Genomic DNA, 25,190 nt, shown 5'->3' with positions numbered 1-25,190 from the left:
GGAAGTAAACGTCAGGAGAGAGAGAGGTTTCTTCATTCTGCCCTCTCTTCTCGACGTGAGGACGCTCGGCGTTCCGACATCGACGTTTCTGATGAAGATGCTTTAGTTTCTGACGGACGGAATTTGGTACGCACCGCTCCGCTTCGTCATGCTTGTGTTGACGTTCATCGGGACGCTCGTCAAGTGTCAATTCCTGTCTCTTCGCGGGACGATCGTAGAGACGCTTCGAGGGACGCTAGGAGGGACGCTCCGCTCATCGCTTCTTTGGACGCTTCGTTGGACGCTCAGTTGGACGCTCAGTTGGACGCTGATTTGGATGCTTCGTTGGACGCTCGGAGGGACGCTAGGTTAGACGCTCCGATGGACGCTAATAGACATCGTCGTAAGAGCGTCTTGGACGCGAGTACGGAAGTTCGCTCTCGATCGGACGTTGTTCCCGAGTCTTTAGATGACGCTACACGTCTTCCTTCTACTTCGCGTTCTACTCAAGTTGTGATTGCTGTTCCTGTATCGGCTAACGAATTCCTGTTAAGGATACGTTACCCTCTTCTTCTCGTCATCGGTCTGATAGGAGACTTGGAGTGAAAGGTCTTCTACCTCTTTCTTCGGTAGTTTAACTCGGGTAAGGAAGAAGGGGAATTGAGCTGTTCTTCGGAGGAGGTTGATGAAGAACAACCCTCGACGTCGTCTTCTTCAGACTATCAAGTTTTGGGCCTCGGCTGCTCCGTGATTCTTTTGGAGATACCTTCCTTCCTGCTGCTCCTCCTTCTCCTCCATCGCAGTTTTCGTCGTCGAAAGCTAAGAAGACACCCAGGGTTTGTTAAGATGAAAACGTCTTTGTCTACCAAGAGGGCTTTCCGGAAAGTTAACACTTGGATGGAGACTAGGAAAGCTAAAGGAAGCACCACTTTCGCCCTGCCTCCGTCTAGGCTAAGCGGTAAGGCAGGGATGTGGTATGAAACCGGTGAGGAGTTAGGTTTGAAGGTTCCGACGTCAGCACAGGGAGATTTCGCCAGCGTTGTAGATGCTTCAAGAAGAGCTCTGTTAGCCTCAGCGAAGGTGTCGTGGACTACGTCAGAGATGGATCATCTGTTGAAGGGGCTGTTTAGATCCTTAGAAGTATTTAACTTCTTAGACTGGTGTCTCGGAGTACTAGACAACCAGTCGCGTAAGCCAGATTCGATTAGCTTGGGGGAGCTGTCCAGTGTTTTGTCATGCATGGACAAGGCCGTCAGGGATGGCTCAGAGGAATTAGCATCTCATTTTTCAGCAGGCATGTTGAAGAAGAGATCGCTGTATTGTAATTTTTGCGGCTAAGTCTGTCTCTCCCGCACAGAAGACAGAACTTTTGTATGCGCCGTTCTCGAGTCATCTCTTCCCCCAGGCTTTGGTGAAGGATCTGGCAGTAAGTCTGCAGGAGAAAGCTACTCAAGACCTTTTGACGCAGTCGTCGAGACGTCCTGCTGTCCCTTCCACGTCTTCAGGAGTTCAGTCTTTTAAGAAGCAGAAGCCCTTTCGTGGAGGATCTTCAGCTAGATCTGTTTCCCGAGGAAGAGGTCTTCCTAGAGGTAGAGCCCCGGCTAAGTCCAGGGGCAAGAAGTGAGAATGCGTGCCTTCAGTCACCGGTAGGAGCCAGGCTTCAGTTGTTTGGAGGAGCCTGGAGAGAAAGAGAGGCAGACACCTGGTCTCTCAACATCATAGAGAAGGGGTACAAGATTCCGTTCGTAAAGCCTCCCCCTCTGACTTCCACTCCCAGGGACTTGTCCCCGTCGTATCCTCAAGAAAAGCAAAGGATTCTTTTCGATCTGCTCGAGCAGATGCTCGATAAACGAGCAGTGGAACAGGTCTTAGACCTGGCTACGCCAGGATTTTACAACAGATTGTTTCTTGTTCCGAAACACTCGGGAGGGTGGCGGCCAGTCTTGGACGTAAGTCGTCTGAACCTCTATATAGAAAAGCAAAAGTTCAAGATGGAGACACCTCAGTCAGTTCTGGGGCCTTAAGACCGGGGGATTGGATGGTATCACTCGATCTTCAGGACGCATACTTTCACGTCCCGATACACCCCCAGTCTATGAAGTACCTTCGGTTCGTCCTGAAAGGAAAGGTGTTTTTTCAGTTTCAGGGCTCTTTGTTTTCGGGCTGAGTACGGCCCCATTTGTGTTCACCATCTTAATGAAGAATGTGGCGAGGTGGCTCCATCTTTCCAACATCAGGATCTCGCTCTACCTGGACGACTGGCTCATACGAGCTTCTTCGCAGACCCGGTGCCTGGAGGACCTGAAAACGACTCTGTCTTTAGCTGCGTCCCTGGGACTTCTGGTGAACTTCGAAAAGTCACATCTGACCTCAACACAGTCCATCGTGTATCTGGGGATTCAGATGGATTCAGTGGCTTTTCGGGCTTTTCCGTCCAGGAACGTCAGCAACAAGGCATAGAGAAAGTGTCAGCCTTCTAGGGAAGGATTCCATGCTCGGTGAGGGAATGGATGAGTCTGCTGGGGACCATTTCCTCGCTGGAGAAGTTTGTTTCCCTGGGGAGGCTACATCTCCGACCTCTTCAGTTCTTCCTGTCGGACAATTGGACAGAGAAGGACAACTTCGATATGATCCTAACCATCTCAGAAGAGGTGAAGAGCCATCTAAGATGGTGGCTTGATCCGTTAAAGCTCTCAGAGGGCATATCCCTCAAGCTTCGGAACCCCGACCTAGTGTTGTTCTCCGACGCGTCATCCTCGGGGTGGGGAGCAACACTAGGGGGGGAGGAAGTGTCAGGCACCTGGAGAGGGGAACAGGTAGCCTGGCACATCAACTTCAAGGAGCTGGCAGCGGTTCAATTAGCGCTCCAGTTCTTTCAGGACAAAGTCTCCCATCGAGTAGTTCAAGTCAACTCGGACAATACCACAGCCCTGGCATACTTGAAGAAACAAGGAGGAACTCACTCTCGCTCCCTGTTCGCTCTAGCGAAGGAAATTCTGATTTGGGCGAAGGCAAGAGAGATCACGATCTTGACAAGGTTCATTGCCGGAGTCGAGAACGTCCGGGCGGATCTCCTCAGTCGACAAGGTCAGTTGCTGCCGACAGAGTGGACTCTCAATCAGGACGTATGCCAGGAGCTGTGGAGTCTTTGGGGACGCCCCTTGGTGGACGTTTTTGCAACCGCAAGGACGACGAGACTTCCTCTTTACTGCTCCCCAGTTCTCGATCCGGGGGCAGTAGCAGTGGACGCCCTGTTATGGGATTGGACGGGCCTAGACCTCTACGCATTTCCCCCCTTCAAGATTCTGGGGGAAGTGATGAGAAAGTCCACAGCTTCGGAGGGGACGAGGTTGACGTTAATCGCCCCCTTTTGGCCTGCAGCGATCTGGTTCACAGAGGTGATGTCCTACCTGGTGGATTTTCCGAGATCTCTTCCGTTAAGGAGAGATCTACTCAAACAGCCCCACTTCGAGAGGTACCACAAAAACCTCTCCGCCCTGAGTCTGACTGCGTTCAGACTATCCAGAAGTTGGCCAGAGCGAGAGGTTTTTCGAAACCTGTGGCTAAAGCTATCGCCACCGCGAGAAGACCTTCGTCAATCGCGGTTTACCAGTCGAAGTGGGCAGCTTTTAGGAGCTGGTGTAGGAAGAAAGGAGTTTCCTCTACCACGACCTCTGTGAGCCAGATCGCCGACTTCCTTCTTTATCTCAGACGAGATTTGAAGCTCGCAGTGTCAACCATTAAAGGCTACAGAAGTGTCTTGTCTGTAGTTTTTCGACATAGAGGTCTTGACCTTGCTAATAATAAAGACCTACATGATCTACTGAAATCTTTTGAGACCACCAAGGTACCGATGGCTAAGTTGCCTTCGTGGAATCTGGACGTGGTTCTCAAGTTTTTAATGTCAAGCCGCTTCGAACCTATTTACTCTGCCTCTTTGCGAGATTTGACGAAGAAGACTGTATTCCTAACTGCTCTGGCGACGGCGAAGAGGGTTAGCGAGATACAGGCGATTAGTAAACACGTCGGCTTCAAAGGGCATAATGCAATCTGCTCTTTGAGTATGTCATTCCTGGCTAAGAATGAGAACCCTTCCAACCCTTGGCCTAGGACGTTCGAAATAAAAGGTATGGCAGAAATCATTGGTCAAGAGCCAGAAAGAGTCCTGTGTCCTGTTAGGGCTCTTAAAGAATATCTTCGTAGGACAAAGGAGTGTAGAGGTTCTGCGGAGAACTTATGGTGTTCGGTTAAGAGGCCTAATATGCCCATGTCTAAGAATGCACTGGCATTCTTTTTGAGGAACACCATTAAGGAGGCGCACGCTTATTGTCAAGATAGTGACTTTAAGCTTTTAAAAGTTAACGCTCATGAAGTAAGGGCTATTTCGACTTCTATAGCCTTTCAGAAAAATACGGCTCTCAAAGATATTTTAAGTGCCACTTTTTGGAGAAGTAACTCGGTGTTCGCCTCGCACTATTTACGGGAGGTCAGAACGACATATGAGAACTGTTACTCTCTTGGACCATACGTCGCCGCAGACACTATCTTGGGGGCAGGAGGTAGCACTCATCCTTTCCCATAGAAAAGGGTAGGTGAGTTTTTAATGTTCGTAATGTTTATGGTTGTAGGGTCGGCCGCCGATGCGGTCTTCCCTTCTTTTAGCCTTTGGTATATGGGAGTATTTGATTAGGCTAACTTAGGTGGTGGTTTTTCCTCGTTGTCCTCTTGAGTATGGTCATGGTCTAGTCACATTGTGGTCTCGTCCCCGTTGGCAGATCATCTAGAGCGCACCAACTAAACAGGTCTCTACCTTGTTGGTAACTCTAGTGAAGCAGATGCAGGCTTGGGTGACAGTAATCACGAAGTCAGCTATGCTAACAGGTAAGGAACCAAGATGTCAATCATCTACATATATATGTTTCCTAAATCCTTTTCTGTCTCTCCCACCGCCAAAGGTGGGATTCAGCTATACAGGGGGTCCTCGAGTTACGACGTTGATCCGTTCTTACGATGCGTCGTAACACGATTTTCAGCGTAAGTCGGAACATTGAAAAATACCACATGATTTAATGTAAATACCTATCAATAACAACGAGAGAACAATTCCTTACCTTTATTAGTTTGATTGGCTTGCACACTGGAGAGGAAGCTGCGGTGCTGGAGAGACTGGGGGAGGTTAGTGAAGAGAAAAAGAACCTCCAGAGTTGCTTGAGATGCTGAGAGGCAGATGTATTCTTGAGGTGAGGCAGAAACATACTAGTACTGGAGATGCTGAGGCAGTGATTCTTGAGGTTGAGGCAGAACATACTACTGGAGATGTTGGGCAGGTGAGTCTTTAGGTGAGGCAGAACCTACAGAAGGTGCTGGAGATACTGGGGCAGGTGAGTCTGGGTTAGCAGAACATTCAGAAGGTGCTGGAGATTGTGGGGCAGGCGAGTCTGGATTAGCAGAGGCAGCTGAGGTAGAGGGTACAGGATCTCCTGCAGGCCTCTCTACCTTCTTAAAATACTGCTCCAGGTTAGTCTGAACAGAGAGCGACCTCTTTTCATCCAAGATCTCCTTGTAACACTGCATCAAATCCATGACGCCTCTGGAAACCCTAGTGAACCTGTCCAAGTTGGGATCCTGAGCCTCAAAAGTTGACAACGCTTGCTGCAACTCTGCAAAACCTCTTATCAAGTCCTGCCTTGTGAAAGCCTTAGGCTCTGGGGTGGGTGCTTCTTCTTCTTCCTCTATCATCTGCTTCTCCAGTTGTATCAGGTCCTCAGCAGATAACTCCTCGCCATGAGACTCCAGCAGCTCTGTAACATCATCAACCTCCATCTCCAAATTGATTTCCTTACTCAGGGCAACAACGTTCTTGACAACTAGCTGAACTGTGTCCTCAAACCCATGGAAATCATTCACAAATTGAGGACAAATTTTCTTCCAGACACCATTCATGTTTGTTTGCTTAACCTCTTCCCAGGAATTAGCAATGTTCTTTACAGCATCAAGGATGTTGTAGGATTTCCAAAAGTCCTTCAGAGTCAAGTCCTTCTTGGTTTCAGTTGCCTGTAAAGCCATAGCAATTGTCCTTCGTAGGTAGTAGGCCTTGAACGAAGCAATCACTCCTTGGTCCATAGGCTGTAAAAGGGCCGTGGTATTAGGTGGAAGGTAAACCACCTTGACATTAGGGTTGAAGTCTCCCAGCTGGGCAGGGTGTCCAGGGGCATTGTCCAGCACTAGCAACACCTTAAAGGGGATACCCTTGGAGGCGCAATACCGCTCCACACTTGGAACAAAATGGTTTACGAACCAGTCCTCAAACACTGCAAGTGTCACCCATGCCTTCTTGTTGGACTTCCAAATTACTGGTAGTTGACCCTTCCAAATGCCCTTGAGTGCCCTTGGATTTTCAGCCTGATACACCAACAAGGGCTTCAGTTTGAAGTCGCCAGCAGCATTACCCCCAAGAAGTAAAGTTAGCCTCTCCTTGCTGGCTTTATGACCGGGTGCTGACTTCTCCTCCTTGGCGATGTAAGTGCGGTTAGGCATACGTTTCCAAAACAAACCTGTCTCGTCTACGTTAAACACTTGCTGAGCAGAATAACCCCCCTCCTTAATTATCTCAGACAACGCTTTAGGAAATTCACATCGCTGCTTTCTCATCCCCACTAGCAGCTTCACCTTGCAATTTAAGGTTATGGTAATTGGCCCGAGCCTTAAATCGCATAAACCAACCCCTACTAGCCACAAACTCTTCACTTTCACTTCCCTCCCCCTTTTCTTTTTTCAACGCTTCAAACAATCTTTTCGCCTTCTCCTGAATCACCATAAGGCTGACTGGGATACGCCATTGATTTTGGTCTTCCAACCAAAGCACCAATAACCTTTCCATTTCAATTATTAGACCACTACGCTGCTTAGTTATCACTGTTGCTTTCATAGGAGCAGATCCTTTCACATGTTCAACGATGCGCTCTTTATCTTTGATAATGGTAGCAACGGTCGAACGGCTAAGGCCAAGCGAGCGGCCAATGTTTGTTGGTGTTTCTCCCTTCTCAGATCGCTTTATAATGTCCACTTTAATTTCCATGGTGATGGCCTTTCTTTTCTTCGATGCACTACCATCAGAAGAGTCCGCCTTGCGCTTGGGAGCCATAACAAAGAGCAAAAAGTTACAAAAACGATACAACACGAGGGAGAGAGAGGCAGTGTAAACAACCAAAATGGCGTATGGGCGAGGAATGAGCGTAGCGAAGCGACGCCGTCCTCTCCCCCACAAAGCGTATTCTTCCGCCGTGCGCCCGGAACTAGTTCGCGTTTGTTTACGTTGCTTACGACGCTAAACCGCGTAAGACGGAACGACGCAAAATATTATTTTTTATATTTTTATGGGGGCGCGTTCGTAACCACGAAACATCGTAAGTCGAGACCAGCGTAACCCGAGGACTTACTGTATATATATCTGACAGGTAAGTTTCATGAACAAAATGATATTGTTAAGATACAATAAAGTTTGTTCATACTTACCTGGCAAATATATATATTTTAAGTACCCACCCACCTCCCCTCAGGAGACAGTGGAGATAGAAATCTGATAGAAAATGGGAATGGTTCCTGATACCCGCCTCCCAGCGGCGGGAATGGGTACTAACCACCCTACTCCCACTACGTGTGTCGTAAGTTTTTAGAAATTCTGTCGGACTTCAGAGAATACAGCTATATATATATCTGCCAGGTAAGTATGAACAAACTTTATTGTATCTTAACAATATCATTTTTGTATAGTATGTTTGTGAGGCGTGTTTTTCATACACTACACTTTGACAGGATTCCATTTCCCTTAGTATTTCATCTGCCCCGTGTAATTTATTTTGATAAGCTTTCGTGAAGAGTATCCTTTAACAGACAAGGAGCATGGCACTTCTGAGTAGAGATGCAGTTTGCGAGTGAGTTGAGAGACTAAACCTTCCACCTATTCGGTGAATCTCCTGCATAAAAGGGGATAGTTTTTTATTCATATTGTCTCTTCAGTGTAAAAGGTGGTAGTTTGTATTCCCATAAACAAATCATAAATGTTTAAAAGGAATTGTATTTTTCCTTGTTGCACAAATCAGAGTTTATTAACGTAATCCCACCTCACTGTCCCTTGAACCCCTTAGTGCTGCACGATAAAGTGCCATTAAATACCTTTTTGCCAATATTCAACAACCAATTCCAGCTTGGCCTGAGAAATAGTCTCACATAAAAATGTCTGGTTTGTATTCTTATTAAAAATAGAAATTTAACAATGGTGATGGTTCTTATTGTCATTCTGTAGTTTAACCCTTACTGAACAGGTAAATATATCAATATGCAGCTCCTCAGGCTGGGTAAACTTTAAGGTCGGCCAGTTTACAAAAAAAACACATCAATGGAAAGAGGAAAAAATGTACTACACGGTGAAAGAAAAAAAAATAATACAAAAATTTTCTCTACCTTCCACGAAAAGTTGGAAATGACTATTTACAACCCCTTGTGGAGCCTCTTTTACAAGACAATAGTAAATTTTACCAACTTATATATGTATGCTTTTCAAATGAATAATTTTATTTTATTTTGTAAAATTATAATTACTACTCAGACCATATCTAAACAGATAAGAAATAAAATCAGTAACAAATTCTTAGCATATTTGTTGAAAAATATTTACGTAAATTTACCGAGAACGAAGATTCAGTAACTTTTTTTACTTTTACATGTTTTTTCTAATATTTCTTTACACTTTTCTTTGTAGAATTACAGTTACAACTGACATATTATCGTAAAAGACAAGAACAAAAATCAACAGCAACCCCTTGGTATATTTACAAGCAAATTTACAAAGCGATGTCATGTGAGACAGAGACGTAATACATTCCCCCTTGAAGTTACAAGCAGAACTGAAGTCCTGAGACGCCCAATTCGTGGTTTTAGCCAGTGTAAAAGTCGTCATTAGTGAATTTATGGGCTATAGAAGTATTGGCATCTCTTTCCCGGCCTATTCTTTCCAAATCGATGGCGCTTAGTATTGTTTATCCACAGGATCAATCCTTCCACCACACCAAACCTGTTATTACTACTCCCGAGGATCGATCTGTCCATTAAGGGTTAATTTGATCATCAGTTCAATATTTTTTTTTTTTTTTTTTACTAGTCTCCATTTTTTTTTTTTTTTTTTTTTTTTTTTTTTTTTTTTACTACGAAAGTCTCCAACAATGATACTCAATGATACAGGATGGAATTTGGAATGAGAATACAGGGAAGTTAGACCATTATTCAAGTAAGGCTGCAATAAAACAAAGACCATTGCAGATGCTCCTTCATATTTAAACTGGAAAAATGATGCTGAACTACCTACCTGCATTAGGGTCTGCTAGGCAAACTATTGAATACTCATTTCAACCAGCACCAATTATTATTAGGTATGGTTTGTTTTATTTCAGGGTTCTTCAGTTGCCCAAATCCTGGTCACATTCCATTGAACATCCCATCTTCGCGGGTCAACGATGGCATTTGCGACTGTTGTGATGCCTCTGATGAATATGCATCGGCTGCCAATTGCGTTGACACTTGCAGGGAACTTGGTCGAGCAGCTAGGGAGGAGGCTGCAAAGCAGCGGCAAGAAAAAATGAAGGGATATGAATTACGGAAGTCAATGATAGAGGAGGGTCGCAAGAGAAAAAAAGAGGCTGAGGTTTGTGGTGATTTTATTTTATTTATGATAGGATAGATTAAAATTCCTTTCATTATTTTCACTGTTGACAAGAATGGTTTTCCTTCTCACAACCAGGTTTGCATTTGTGACGTGAAGGTGTTTTATACTTTTGATACTTATATTTATCTTGTATGACAGATTTGCTGCAATTTAGTATTTTGTCTCCCTGTTTGGTACAGCATGATTCAAGATATTATTTTTGTTCTTTAGCCTTCAATTTGGGTTGATATGTGACATGGGCAACAGGGTGAAGGTTTTTCAGCTACATATACCATTTTTTTTTTTAACTTTTTTCAAGATTATAAATTTTAGACATTAATTTCTGTATTTTTCTTTATACAGAAATAAATAAATCCTTTACATTTTTATTTTAACTTTAAAACTTTCTTCTGCCTCGTCTTCTATGCCTTTGTATTCCTGTTTAGTATGGAAATATAATACCACATTTTTTTATGCGAGTATTCTTCTGTGTAAGCTTGAATCGATTGTTGAAACTAGGTAATAAGGTAGTTAACTGGCGTAGGTGGGTGGTCAAGGGAACCTCCTCTCAATTGCCATTATCGAGTACTATTTCTTGAGCCACAGTTGAGATATGACATCTTTCTGTATTTTGATTGACCATCAAATTGTAGCTGCTTTCATTTCTTTTTGTTGTATGTATAGCTTGTATTTTTTGTTGAAAATGGATTTGAACAATGAAAGAGGTTTCTCTGAAAGGGATTACTCAACCTTCGATACTGCTGAATGTTTTTGTCTCCTTCCCACCAAACTCCAAGAATTTGTTAGCAGTGATCTGGATGACATGATTTTTTTGGCTGTGTGAGCCCTGTGGCACTGTTTAATGAGAACCTGACCTCTTAGGGCAGTATCATGGTGTCTTTGTAGTACCATTAGGCACAAGAAGTTGGTGTCTAGAACATCCTTTCTTTCTGGGTTTATAAATGATCAAGTGGACATGAATTTCATCTTTTGAGGAGGATGTTTGTCCAGTCTAGGCAAGAGCTCACAAAGCGAGAGGCATTGGCCTGTCCACAGCCATTCTGAGAACTTTCTGGTTCACAAGTAATTGGGGTGGGTTTCTAGCTTCAGAAGACTACATTTCCTTCCTTATAAGTCCTTGAACACTTCTCCATAGGACCTGTGGTGGCTGCCCAATAGGTTGTGTGTTCTACAAGCCCCTCTCTTCCTAAAAAGCATCTTGCCTTAGGTACTCGGATAGCATAAGGCTGGAGATTGAATGGCGGAGTGACTGGTTCTTCTTTCCCCTCCTCTCTTCCTTCCTCCACAAAACAGCAGTCACTGGACAGGTCACAGTGCAGTTAGACTTTGGAATTAGGCATCCTGTTATAGAGTTTTAGCTCATAGGTGAAGTGCCCTCTATTCTCTCTCAAAACAAGTGTATCTGGGTTCTGGTAAGCTGTTATTGAACTCATCAGTATATGATTGAGTTATACTAGCTGCTTTCTGACTGGTGCTACCCTGTCTTTAGGACAGTACTTGGTTCTCCAAAGTTTTCAGAAAGTGAAGAGTTTAGATGCCTTAAACCTCTTAGTAATAATAATCTCACTCTGGCTCAGGACCCTATCAATCTTTCATCCTGGTAATAAAACAAATGATTTGAAAAATCTGGGATGGTTTAGGTAATTTTATGCTGTTATAAAATGAGAAGTGGCTTGAATACTTTAACCACACCTTTTATGGTCTTTGTTTCCATAGAGAACTAAACTGTCTCATTAGTATAAGTATTCCACATCTTATTTTCTGTTCTTGTTTGAAAAAGTATATTTTTGTAAATGGGAAATGTAGGGTGTACTGTTTTGGAAAATGTATTTTGTATTTCAATTTCAAAGAATGCTGTAGTGATAATTCCTTATATGGTTTTATAATTAAGTTCCTCTGTCTTATTTTGAAATTTCATTGTATATTTTCCTGAAAAGATCCGGAAAATTTTCAAAGCAACTCTAAAAAAGCCTAAGCATCCTAAAATGAAGAGCAGTGAAACCAGGAAAGATCACTTTGATGCCCTTAAAAAGAAAAGGCAAGCCATTTTATTAAAAGCAAGAAGAGCAAGAAATGGAATTACAAGGGATATTGCAAAGCATTCAAGATTATACCATAGAAACCCATATTACAGAGATAGATCTCATGTATGTACCACCTGGCAATTTTTTTTGAGGTAATTTTGTTTGATGTAGATTGTCAATTTTGTATGTGTGTATTGTGAATCTTTTGTAAACTATACTTCAAACTGTACAATATTATAGTGTTTCAAATTATTTAAGGTCACTATTAGATGCACATCCATGAACCATAACACTTCCAATTTTTATTGACAGCTCTGCAGAATTTTATCATCAAGTAGTGTGGCATAGAAATCAGAAATTTCTGTTCAGTTTGGTTGTTATGTTAGGAAAAAGAAAATTATTTAGTGATATTAACTCAAAAGCGTTTTGGAGTTATTATTGCTATATTTCATAGTTTCAGAAGTTTGTCAGCTACATGGGAAGAGACAAAAGTAAATGACTGAGAAATAAAAGCCAGAAGACTGGAGACTGGGTGTAGAGCCTTTAGTTTTTCCTTGTTTGTAGTGTGTGATACACAGCACAGACCATACAGAAACATGTGCCTTGCTACAAGGTCCGCAGATGTGTTGATGGATGTATTCTTTATTGTTTTATGTATTGGGTGGATTTTATCATAGGAAAATTACTGTCTTGTGATTTCACAGACATATCCTGTTCTACTTAGTAAGCAAAATGTTGATTTTTACTATTATTATATTAATATTATCAGCTGGTATTTAAAGTAATAGCTGTAGAGCAGGATAATCCCATCAAGTTGTCTCTTGTACCCTCAAAGCACTGTAGTTGGAAAGGTCTTTTTGAGTATCAGGAGCCATATCTTGGATGGCTGATAATTTTAGCTTTCCATTTGCCAAATTGTCCCATGTTTATATTCAAAAACTATCATTAGCATTATTTATTATTTTACTTTTATTTAGTCTTGGAATTTGTGTAAACGTTGAGCCAAATTTTCAAATAAGCTAACTTAATATTTCAAGTTTTTTAGTAACATAATTATGAGATTTGTCTTTAAAGAGTAACAGTCATGCTTAGCATAATTACAGACTTATCTTGCTAAATGTGTCCCATTATTTAGAGGATGCTGTAGGATAGGTACTATTGACAGTTCTATTTGAAATTGTATATTCATCATTCACAATTAGAATCCTGAAGAATCCTGATTTGAACAAAATAACAAAGACTTAATTTGTTACTGTTATTACCATTTAATAATCAGATGATTTATCACTGTACGTATACTCAAGTAGTTGAATACATCTTGTACTAAGCTATACTCAGATTTTGAGGTTTTTACAGTATCATTGAAGAATTTAGCTTTACTTTATATGAATTTAGAATTTTACCTCAGATTTAATGAATTACATTACTCTTTCTCAAAACTGCTTCATTAATGTCAAATGTTTCATTTAGTAATATATTTGATTTTATTATTATTTTTTTTTTTAGCTTGAAGCAATAGTTTCATTCAATATGATTGCTGGGATTTATTCTAAATTAGTTTCACCAGACCACTGAGTCCCATCTGATTCTTTTAGTGTTGATCCGAAAGATATTAAATATGGGTGAAAAGCCAGAGGAATTAGGACAGCTTATAGATCGAAGGAAACCCAAGGTTATTGATAAATGGAAAGGCAGAAAGAAATAAAGAGGAGCTTGTCACTTCTACATGACCTTAGAATTTCTGGTCCAGATGTCCATCCCAAGCCTCTTATTCATGTCAACATTTACTGCTATTGTGAGCAAGGACATGTTTTGCTTTACTACGTTTATTTAATCTATGATAACAACATGAAAAGGGGCTGGGCCTGAAGGAATGCTAATAAGAAAACCCCCCCTCCCCCCTTCTCTCTCTCTCTCCATATGTTGGGGTCATTAATATCTAAAATCCTTCAGCCTTCCTGTATCACAGGATTTTGTTATGTACATAACAGCAAATATAAGTACAGCTTGCCAGGACTGTAGGCAGTTTATGTAGGCAGTTGATGCCAGAAAGTGGTTTGACTTAGTTTTTCCAGACCTCTGAGTCTCAAGTAGACTCTTCTCGGGCTTAGAAAGTGGTTTGTGTCTGTGGATAATGGATGATGGTGTGGGATATGGATAGTGTTTTTTATTTGCTTCACTGGTGTAGTTTTGATTACTTTGATGCTTGGCTTTGTAGTTAAATTTCCTTCCATTTATTTTGCAGGCTGCAAGTGATTCTAGCACAGACTCGTGTGTGTCTCCCATCTTTCAAATTTCTAGTGATGGTAGTTTCACTTTGAGTGAATTTTTGTTTTTTTGTGCCATTAACTGTTTTATACAGTTTTATTGTTTGACAGTATATTAACAATTAGACCAAACAGTAATTATTTGTGTGATGGCCTCTAAGCTCATTTCATATTAAGATTGTTTTGCCATGTACCAGACAGTAGACCAGTCTGCATCAAATTAACAGTCATGCGGTTGCATATGGCATTTTTTACTGGTTTTGAACCTTTGGCTTTGCATGCAGGGAGGTTTCTAATTAATGTAATCGCACCATTATCGTTATCAACAGTGCCTCCAACACCGTTCAGAGCAAAGGGCCTCCAAGAAATTTTGCAATTCATGTCTTTCAAATGCTTTCACTTCCACAAATCTCCATTCATAACCAGTTTGCCATCTGAATAGGATAGGATGAAAGATTAGTTTAACCAGACCTATGAAAGTCGTCATCCAAGTATGTCGTGTTCCAGCTCTTCTGGTGCCAAAAGGCTCTCAGTGTGTCAAAACATACTCCCTTGCTGAAATTCAAACTAATTAGGGATGAGTTGATGTTAACATACTGACCTGTGATGTTTGTCTTCCTTTTATTACTGTGGAACTTAATAAGCAGAATTTTGATAAATATTAAGATGGAATTTACTGATTAATAGTTTGTGTAAAACTTAATTCATTCTTACATGCACAATTTCTACCTGGTTCATTTCCATTTCATTTGAGATCTTTGCTTTTGTATAACATTTTCTGACAATACAGTACTAGTGGTTTTTAAATATTTTAAAGATGTCAGTAATATTTCTAGTTAGTAACTAATATCCAGAAGTTTTTGTCTTGCAAGTAGCTAAGCAATGAAATTCAGCAATTTTTTTTCAGTATTCTATGTATTTAGATGATAGGTAGTGATGATTCATTAAGTAAGTTTTTATATATTATTGAAGGAGAGATATGCAGACTAATGTGGTAAGTTTGTTAAGAAGCTAATGATTACATAAATTACATATGTTTGGTAACAGCATCATAACACACAGCATTCTAATTACAGTACTGTATTTTGAAAGAATTTCATAAAGTACAGAATGACATTTGGATGAAGGCCCTTCTGAATAATGAGTCTTTATTGGTAGCATACTTTAGAACTGTTTAGAAAAGCTCTTGTGGAAAGCTTTTCATGGTTTGGCCTACTGTTTGATATAACAAGACTATTAAATAAACTATATTTCTGTTTACAGGTGAAGATAGAGGAGCTAAAGAAAAAGAGAGAAGAAGCAGAAAAGGTGAGATCAGAGAAAGAAGAAATTAAGAAAATTGCAGAGGAACCAGAAAAGGAAGCTCTTGAGCATTACAATGCCATAGAGGCTGAAAGAAAAGCCCAGAGAGAAGCTGAGCAAAAGGCAAAAGATGAAGCCGAAGCTCGAGAGGCCTTTGCCCACCTGGACAACGATGGTGATGGTGTGCTCACAGTAACGGAACTGCAGTCTCGTCAGACTTTTGACACCAATAGGGATGGAGAAGTTTCAGAGGAAGAGGCTAAGGTTACTGTTTATTAAGATTTCTATCTGTGCATGAATGCTGATGAAGCAGAAAGAAATAAGGAATGCTACATTAATCAAGTACATACAGCATAAATACTAACACAAGAGCAGTCAAGTTCATTATGATACTGCATAGGTTTGGAGGTATTGCTACAAATGAGACATTCTACAAGGACTGGTTTTTATATATTCAAACTTACATTTACTTAATTTAAAATATCTTTGCAGTTCTATTTGAAACAAGAAGAGAGTATGGACCTAGATACATTTATTTCCACGGGGTGGCAGATGATGCGACCTGTTTACAAATATGATCGCAGGATGTTCATTCCCCCAACCCAAGCCATACCATCGGAAGGTCTGGAGCCTCCACCTATGCAATTAGAAGAGGTACATATAGCAATATAGTTCGTCAATGTTCCTTATAGCCAGATAAAAAGTATTTGTCATATTACTGTCATCACTAATGTTAAAAGTGTTTTACCATGGTTGTGCAATGCATGTTTGTGGAAAGGATTCTGAATTACATTTGTTCCTATAGAAATATAAACCATTGCCATTTATTTATGAAGGTCCTGTAGCACAAGCTTGAAATGGTCATTCAACTTGGTAACAGAGTAGTTAATTGGTGGTTATGTGGGTTGAAGGGGGAATACCTCTCAATTACCCTCTGTCTCCAAGCACTTTTTCTTCGGCAGTCATCTGGGATAGACATCTAGCTTCTCTGTCCATTAAATTTTTGACAAGTATTTGTTTGTGAATGATTATTGATTGTTTTTGGAGTTTGTTTTTTCACATTAAGTAGGAGATAAAACAAGACCAAATTGAAGGGGCATGAGCAGTTATGTTAGTGCCTCATGTCCCATAATTATTGTTCCTTTTCCAGGAATAAATTGACACCCATCTTTTGGCTTGCAAGGAGTGGTCTGGTTGGTCTTCCATTCATTGGGAGAACTATAGTAGGACAAGGAAGGACTGGAAGCATTCATCATCCTCCCAGGAAGGGGGTTTGATATTCCAACCCATACTGCAACTGCCAAATCCTGCCCATTCCTTTCTCCCACTCCTGCTGTTCCTCTAATTTTTGCCTTTTGTTGGCATTTCCTCGTCCTGTGGGAAGGACTTACTCATTGTAAGAAGGGTACCTACCACTTCCTCTCCTTGGTTAATGACTGGTGCTTCCCCTGCTGGAACCCTGCTCACCATCTGTTACTTCTGCCAATATGTGACATTCGTGGTATATTGTCATCACCTTTTTTATACTGCCAAAAATGTGGCCTTTAGCATTCTTGGAAGTCCTTATGCAGCATTCCAGGAACATCTAGCAGTGGCTGAGATTTTTCTTGCTGTTGCTTTGGTGTTTGCTAAGGATTTGGATCTTCCTATGGTGGTTGTTCTCCCCATAGCAGATCCATGTGCCTCTCAGGTTGCGGTGTTAATGTTATCTAACTCTCCCAGCCTCGATCTGTCTTCCAGCATTGGAGACGAGCAAGGTGTGAGCCAGAAGAGGGAAGGCATATTCACTTTGTTCTTTCTCTTTGTTGTCATTCTCATTTTCCTTGTCTTTTAAGGTATTTGGTGTTTCTCCAGGTACTCATAGCACTGGCAGAATGGTGTTCTCCAGGTACTCATAGCACTGGCAGAATGGTGTTCTCCAGGTACTCATAGCACTGGCAGAACATCACACTCCCAGAAGAGGCAAAGGAAAGGAAAGGTATGGCTAACTTTGTCACAGGAGAAGACCCAGCTCACACAGTTTGGGAATTAATGGGACTGGATATTGCCTCTTCTCTAGAACATCAGCAAGGTAAGTTTGAGTGCTGCTTTTGGGAGATTATCACAGAGAGGCTTCCATGGAAAGGGAAAAAATGCCTGGAGATGAGAGGTGAGTGAGGGTGGCATTCCCCCACCTGCAGTAACCATCAGTTCAGGACTTTGTGACTAAGTTCAACAACTATTTCCAGCTCATGCTGAAAGATCTACATACACAGAAAACTCTGGTTCATGTACTTATGAAAAAAAAAAGTTTTACAACTTATTTTATATGAATTTTTGCACTGAAACTTTGTACTTGATATATGAATTTTTGCACTGAAACTTTGTACTTGATGCTTTTATTGTACACTACTCCTGTTAAGTACGTTTAAAATTTCTTTTATTTATTTCACCATAGGATACTGAGGTACCTGGAGATGAAGATACTGAATTAGAACACTTAGACCCTGAGTTGGACCCTGAGGTATGTTTTAGTATTTTTTATGGTCATGTCTTAATCTGGTTTTTCCTCATAGGATTCCTTGTTCCAATACCAGTAAGATTTATTATTTGTGACAAGTGTTTTTCTTTTTCAAGACCAGTATACCTTTTTCCATACAGATTTTATTTAATTAGGACCGAATTGATGTTTGGGTTTTGTTGGCCCCTTGAAAAGGCACTGAGAGGGGAAATGAAGATTTAGGAGTTGGTTGATGGGAGATAGGTAACATACAAATTCAACCAGTACCAACCACATTGGAAAGAATCCAATTTAGAACCCATTAATTACCTTGTCAGTATACATTTTTTTACTAAAATGATTTCAATGTTACTTTAAAAGGAACAAAACCATGATTATGTTGGCTTTTGTACAAAATCACTGTGAAAGTGACATTTCTTTTGTAAGGTTATTGTTTACTGGAAGACATTATTCTAGGGCTTATCTTGCTTCAAATTGAAATATCTGTATTTCATCATCTAAATAAATAAATGTTTTATATCAGTGGTAATCATATCTCAGATCAGAATACACATGCTTTTGCCTCTACCACTGCCTGTTTCAGGATTATCTGAATGTTAACTGCATGTTTGAATTATGGCTTTGTGTTTGAGTCTTGGTTTCTTTTTATTAACCTATTTTTTCAACCTTACTGTGGTATTTCTTTTTCAATGGGGACTAGCAGTACAAGTGCAGTTTGAAAATACTTTTTTAATATTTGTATGAGAAAATATTTTATGCATTCCATATGCATCTTTATTATTTATGAGCTTTACAGCAGCCATTTTGTTTGAATGGAGATCAGTGGTATTTTGCTCTGTTTAATGCAACCTTGCAGAAGTGTTTCTAGTTCATAATCTTTCCTCTAGTGAGGAAAGGGCCCATGTTAGGAATATACTGTATATGGGAAAAACATTTTCCTGTCGGCTTGCTTTCAATTAACCTGGCACATTGGGGTAGAGGGTGTTATGGCTTCCATGCTAGACTGGAAATTATGTAGGCAAAGTTGTTGGTTCAGTCATGTAGCTGGGAGGATTTTCAACTTTCATTTTGTCAGTCTCAATCACTGGTTTTGTGAGCAGAACTGTGTGTCCTTCCCTTTGGACCTGCTGATTATTTTCTAAATACCAAAGCATTTTCATTAAAATTATTAATCTGGAATTGTTGCCTGAAACCTCTTTATACGTTTTTCCAGTATTCTTGGCTGATAATATGATTTTGGAAAGGACTCAAGATGGTGTAAAGATGGTTTTATTCACAGCTCCCATTCGGTTTCAAACTTTGGCAGGGACTGAATTTTTTTCCTGTATTTCCATGAGAGCAGGATGTCATATTTTTATGTAAAGTTATTGAAATATTGTATATTGGTATTAACTTCATTGTGGGCTTTTTTTTTTATTTGTGAAACTGAAACAGACAATTCTCCTTTACAAGCAGATTACAATAATGGTATTGTGTTTTCATATTTTTTTTTTATTTACTTGGGCCAAATCTTTCATAAATTTGAAATTATTGTTCCTGTAAAGTTAATTAAAATAGTGTTAATAGTCATAACTTATATCAGATTATTCCCTTATGGTGAGCAATTATTTTTAAATTGCATATCTATATATTGTACAATAATACTTGGTAAATTAAAGTTTCATAATCATTATTATTGACAACTTTGAACCTTTTAAGGTGACCAGCGTCTGTTACTGTAGGGTAGTGAAATTTCTCTTTAGAGACAGTATATACTTACTTTGAAGCCTAATGTTGGTTGTTGTTTACCATCAAATTTTCCCTTTTCGGAATATAGTCATGAAATGAGCTTCCTCAGTTCTTTGCCAAAATTCCCATTTGCTGTAGGTCTCCATCCATGCTCTCTACCTGTGATTTCCTGGTCGTTAATACTGTTTTTCTTGCTACTTTTCTGACTGTTCCCATACCTTTCTCGTCTTATGGCCTAGCTGTCTCAGTTTTTGAGATTTTTGCCTCAGAACACCACATCCCTGAGCAACTCCATTGTTGTAATATGATCATCCTAGTTCACTCTAGCCATAAAGCAGCATTTTACAGCCATACCTATTCAGAATATCCTCTTTCTTCTTAGTGAGTACAGACCTTTATTTATTTAGTTTAATAACCCTGCTATTATTTACCAGTCCAGCAATCTTTTCTGCTTCACTGTGGCTGTTGCTACTTTTATTTATTTTCTTCCCACATCTTTTGATACATCCAATACCATCTATTACATCAGATCCCTCCCCCTCAAACACACACACACACACACACACTTTTGTGTCATTATGTTTGCGCATCTTATAAACTTTTCTACTACCTTTTCTTAAGATTCTGCTGATACCGTCTGGTCCTCTGCATATTACTGCCAATAGGGACCTTCCTTTCTGCATGTTATGTAACAACTTACAGTACTATAATAAGCAGTATAGGATTCGTTGCTAGTCTTTGACGGACATCGTTTACCGCATATTCCCTTTATATATCTGCTACCATCTTTACTCACGATCTTGTATTATGCCATAGGAACATTACTATGGTATATTGAACTAAACTTAATATTAATATAAACAAATTCTTTGGTTCCAGCCCAGTGAGAGCTAAATATATTACTCAGTGGTCTGATTAAACTTTTTTTTTTTTTTTTTGTATAAATATAAATTACTGATTTTCTTCCGTCGCTTATTCCAATACTATTTTCATAGCATACTTCAACAGTCTTACTCCTTGTTACTTTTACTTTCACTCTCCTCTATTAACACAGCCTTATTCTGGTTGGTTCTGCAGCAGCGTTCAGCAATTTTCATGTTATGATGGGGCTAGAATTTTCCCACTTTGTTTCCTTCTAAAAGGGTCATAACCTTCTCAAATTGTTAAAATTCTCTGTTTGCCAGTCTGTCTTGTCAACCTCCTCCAGTTCGTATTAACTCATTTTTCACTTTTTACTATTTTTGACGTAATTTTGCCACTAATTCAGTAACTTCTATTATTGTTCCAAAGAAGCTCTGAATTATTCTGAGGGAATGACCAGTTAAGATTAATGTCTTTTTGTCTTTATTTGCAAAGCTGTTTTTACAAGATCATATCTCCATTTAATGAGGTGAGGCTGAATGTTGTTATTGTAGGCAGTATGGACAGTTGTTTACAGATTGATTGATACTTTTCACCTTATCAGTAAATATGTAGCTTCAAAAATCACTGCACTTTATTTAGTACAGTTAAAGAGTACAGTTATTGTACTCATGAAAATGCTTAAGGGAAGGAAGGAAGTCCATTTAATTATTGTTTATTATAGACACTTATCCTCATTAAGTAAATATTGCGGCATATTCCCATTATGGTAGAAGGTAGGTATCATTTGATACCGTTTAGGACCATGCTTGCTTACATATAAAGCTTATAACTTACAGTACTTACGTAGTTTGTTAAAGATATCTTTTAGTTTTAACAAAAAGATGCTAATGGTATCGTTTTCTCTCACTGATTTATCAAACTAGATTTCTCGCTACATAAACTCCAGAGCAAATTGGGATCTTATGTCGGTGAGGGGCGCTTTGGCTTTGTGCATGAAATTTGATGACAGTAATCGGTGTACAGAGATTCCATGTTTTCTCAATTAGAGCACCTTTTTCATCGTAGCAGTGAGATTGCATGGCTTTAGCTGCTTCAAGCAAAGTATAGTTTATGGAGTATACATTTTGTCAGTTTGGTTTTTTTAGTTAATCCTGAAGCTCACCAGATATATGTTGCTGTTTGCCATTTTTATGTGCAGTAAATACTTAGCACATATTTTTAAAGAATTAAGTGTTTATATGTATAGCTGTGTTTGTCTTGAATTATTGCTTCTTGGTCAGCATTCAAAGTAATCTTGTTACCATGATATGAATCTGACTTTCTTGGCCTTACTGCTACCTTGAGATCCAGTTATGGTGAACAGTCAGTGCTGAATAACTTCAAGAGATTTCATGTCGGCTGTAAGAAAATTGATAAGATCTTTGCAGGGCAGTGCTTCCTTGTCTTGGCTATTGATAGATTTGTCTTAACCTCAGTTTTTATTTAAAAGTAAGCATTGGCTTTGCTGTATTGGATTCCAATATCTTTAGTTTTCCTGATTTCATTCTCCTGACCACTTCAGTTTGGATTATGGTTTGTTAGTCCGTTTATGTTAAGTTGCCTAATTTGGATGAAATAGTGTGCATGTGGTATACTGTTTGTTTTCTTTTAATGTGTTGGCTTGGGTTTATGTGTCTTACCAGAAGCTAAGGGCATTTCGTGCAAGCTACACTAAAGATTTTTTTTTCTCTTGTATATCAGTTATGTACACTTAATCCCTCATTTAAGTGTATTGACGTGGTTCACTACCTTTGTCCATGCCTTTTTCAGATTTTGTTATGCAATGTCTAGTACATCTGGTATAACTTGTGGGTAAGGGTGCAAGGTCTGTAGACTTAACATTTACAGTAGAGCCTCGGGCCTCGACGCTAATTCGTTCCAAAAGGACCGTCGAAATTCGATTATTTCGAGATCTGAATCAAGTTTTCCCATAAGAAATAACTGAAAATGGATTAATCCGTTCTTGACCACCAGTTATTACCCTACCCTTGCCTTTTTATACAATACATTACATGTTAAATACAGCTAAGTAAGTTCAGTGTTAAATAAATATATTAAACTTATATGTATACTTTTAAATGTATAATATACTGTATAAAAGAAAACTGGTCTACGTCCATCTGATTGTTGACCGAGCGCCATAGGCTACCTAGGTAACTATGCAAGTAGACTGTAGTGTAGTGGGTAAGCACAAAATGTGTTGCAAGCATGGCTTATTATTACAGTGAATTAATAAACTATTAAAATTAAACCAAATTTATATTTGCTATCAAGAATTTACAAAAAGTTGCCTACATTAAGTCGGCAGGATGTGGCATGAAAGGATGTACCATAGCGCAGCCCTGGTGGCTTATAGCGGGACTATGGTAGTAAACAAACCATATCGCCGATATAAACCTATAAACGTTCACGTTCAATATTACAGTCGACTGTAATACTGTATACAAAATCACTTAAAAACTATCTTTTAGTTAAATGTTATGATATAACGGTTTTACTAACGGTTTTGTTTCCATAAAATATCCTTATAAAACAGGAGCGTCTTCTACGACGGCAAATTTTTGTCTAATATCAGGGCTGGTTTTAAGGTTATTGGACTAAGAAAAATAATTATGGTTCATGATAAATATATACACGTATAAGTAAAAGAATCTTCTTAATTTCTATAATTACTATACCATTACGTACGTACCAGCATCTCTTGAGTTTAATATCAGGCTAACCTCATTATGAGGACGCTTACAAACTAAACATACAGATTGTTGCGTTCATTACCGCACACATGTTACATATGTAAACTGGTGTCATTACCAAATCTCGTACGTAAACATTGACTTATTTTTATTGTAGACATAAAAGAATAGTCATAATTTCTGTAACTACTACATATACCATTCTCTGATTTAAACTAAGGCTAACCTCTTCTTCACCAGCAAGCATAACAAAGCTTAAAGATTGCGTTCGCTACCGAACCACACACATGTTACGTGGTTTCACTACCAAATCACACATAAACATTGACATATTTTTACAGTAGACATGAAAGAATAGTCATAATTTCTGTAACTACTACGTATACCATAGCGGCTTCTCTGAATTTTAAACTAAGGCTACCCTCTTCTTACCAGCAAGCTTAATAAAGCTTAAAGATTGCATTGCTACCGAACTGCATACGTTACATATGTAACAGTGGTTTCACTACCAAATCTCACACGTAAACATTGACTTATTTTTAAACATAAAAGAATCTCTTAATTTCTATAACTACTACGTATACCATAGCGGCTTCTCTGAGTTAAGCTAAGGCTAACCTCTTCTTTACCGACAAGCTTAAAAAGCTTAGATTGCGTTGCTACCGAACCTCACGTTACGCATGTAACAGTGTTTTCACTACCAAATCTCACACGTAAACATTGACGTATTACAGTAGGCATAAAAGAATCGTCTTAATTACTACGCATATACTATATATATGTACCATAGTGGCTTCTCTGATTTAAGCTATGGCTAACATCTTATTTACCGGCAAGCTTAACAAAGCTCAAAGATTGCATTCGCTACCAAACCGCACATGTAACCTACGTACGTAACATTGCCTTCACTCCAAACCTAACACTTAAATACGCATTGCATTTGCTACTGAAATGCACGCCTCATGTGTGAGCACTGTCTTATAGAGGAGAGGATAGGCGAAACTTAGGGTTTATTTTGGAGTCGGGAATGGAGGAAACATTTTGAAGAAGGAAAACGTAGATGCCATGCAAACACTTTTCCTCTTTGCCTTGTGTGAAGTGGCTATCTTGGAACCCATCGTGAATAAAGAGGTAACTGTGTATACAGTAAATACCGCCAAAAAAGCAAACGAAATGCGCACAAGGTGTGCGAGACACGTGTTTGACTGTTTGTTAACAGTAGCTGCAGACTTTAAACTATGATGAGAGTGACGTCACCAGTGTTACCAACAAGTTTTGCTAAATTATGCCAGTCGGTCCAAGTCAGATGTACGCTAAGTAGCAAGAAATTTAAAACATTTGTATAATAGGTGAAATGTTACAAATGACCAATTGCAGTAGTATAACTATTTATTTGATGATCTTTACATGTTAGCAAACTCGAAATAAAGCACCATTTTTCTTTAACAGATCACATATGCAATTACTAGTATACGATTTGAAAAATGTGTGAAGATCACTTCGGAAGTTATTCAACATTTTGATATCTCTACTAATAAATTAAAACTAATAAAGGAAAACGAATAAGTCTCTACTCACGAAGAAAAACACAAATTTTAATTATTACTGCATCATTATCATGCCACTGAGACACTTATTTCCTTTAACAGGTCACATACACAATTAATACATACTTGAAAAATGTGTGAAAATTACTTCAAATGTAAAATTTTGATATCAACCAAATAATTAAAACTAAAAAAGGAAAACAAACAAACCAGTCTCTACTCAAGAAGAAAAACATACATGCTTATTACTGATCATTATCATGCCACTGAACCACCATTTTCTTTAACAGATCACATACACAATTAATAAATACTTGAAAATTCTTTTAAAATCAGTTTAGACAATTAAAATTTGATAACTTAAAAAAAATAAAACTTAAAAAAGGAAAAATATCATCTTTACTCATGAAGAAAAAACATTATACACACTTTACTGATTGTTTGTCATGCCACTGTGGGTATTTATATTCACAGAATTTAACATTCCTAGTTGGGTTCAAACTTAGCAATCAACTCATTTGTTAGT

General features: G+C 39.2%; 1 protein-coding gene across 2 annotated transcripts in view; it reads left to right on the top strand.

Moving 5' to 3' along the window:
- Window positions 1-25,190, top strand: part of LOC135196904 (glucosidase 2 subunit beta-like) — an 80,095-nt gene that overhangs the window by 38,413 nt on the left and 16,492 nt on the right. The window contains exons 3-7 of one of the 2 annotated variants that reach the window (XM_064223714.1): window positions 9,429-9,679; window positions 15,255-15,557; window positions 15,786-15,947; window positions 17,731-17,796; window positions 21,309-21,353. In XM_064223714.1, the coding sequence (XP_064079784.1) occupies window positions 9,429-9,679; window positions 15,255-15,557; window positions 15,786-15,947; window positions 17,731-17,796; window positions 21,309-21,353 (827 nt within the window). The remainder of the gene's footprint in view (window positions 1-9,428; window positions 9,680-15,254; window positions 15,558-15,785; window positions 15,948-17,730; window positions 17,797-21,308; window positions 21,354-25,190) is intronic. The other variant, XM_064223715.1, reaches the window with a different exon arrangement.

Source organism: Macrobrachium nipponense, chromosome 18 (genome assembly GCF_015104395.2).
Source record: "Macrobrachium nipponense isolate FS-2020 chromosome 18, ASM1510439v2, whole genome shotgun sequence".
NCBI classification, from domain to species: Eukaryota; Metazoa; Arthropoda; class Malacostraca; order Decapoda; family Palaemonidae; genus Macrobrachium; species Macrobrachium nipponense.
This window is presented reverse-complemented; position numbering and strand designations above follow the sequence as displayed.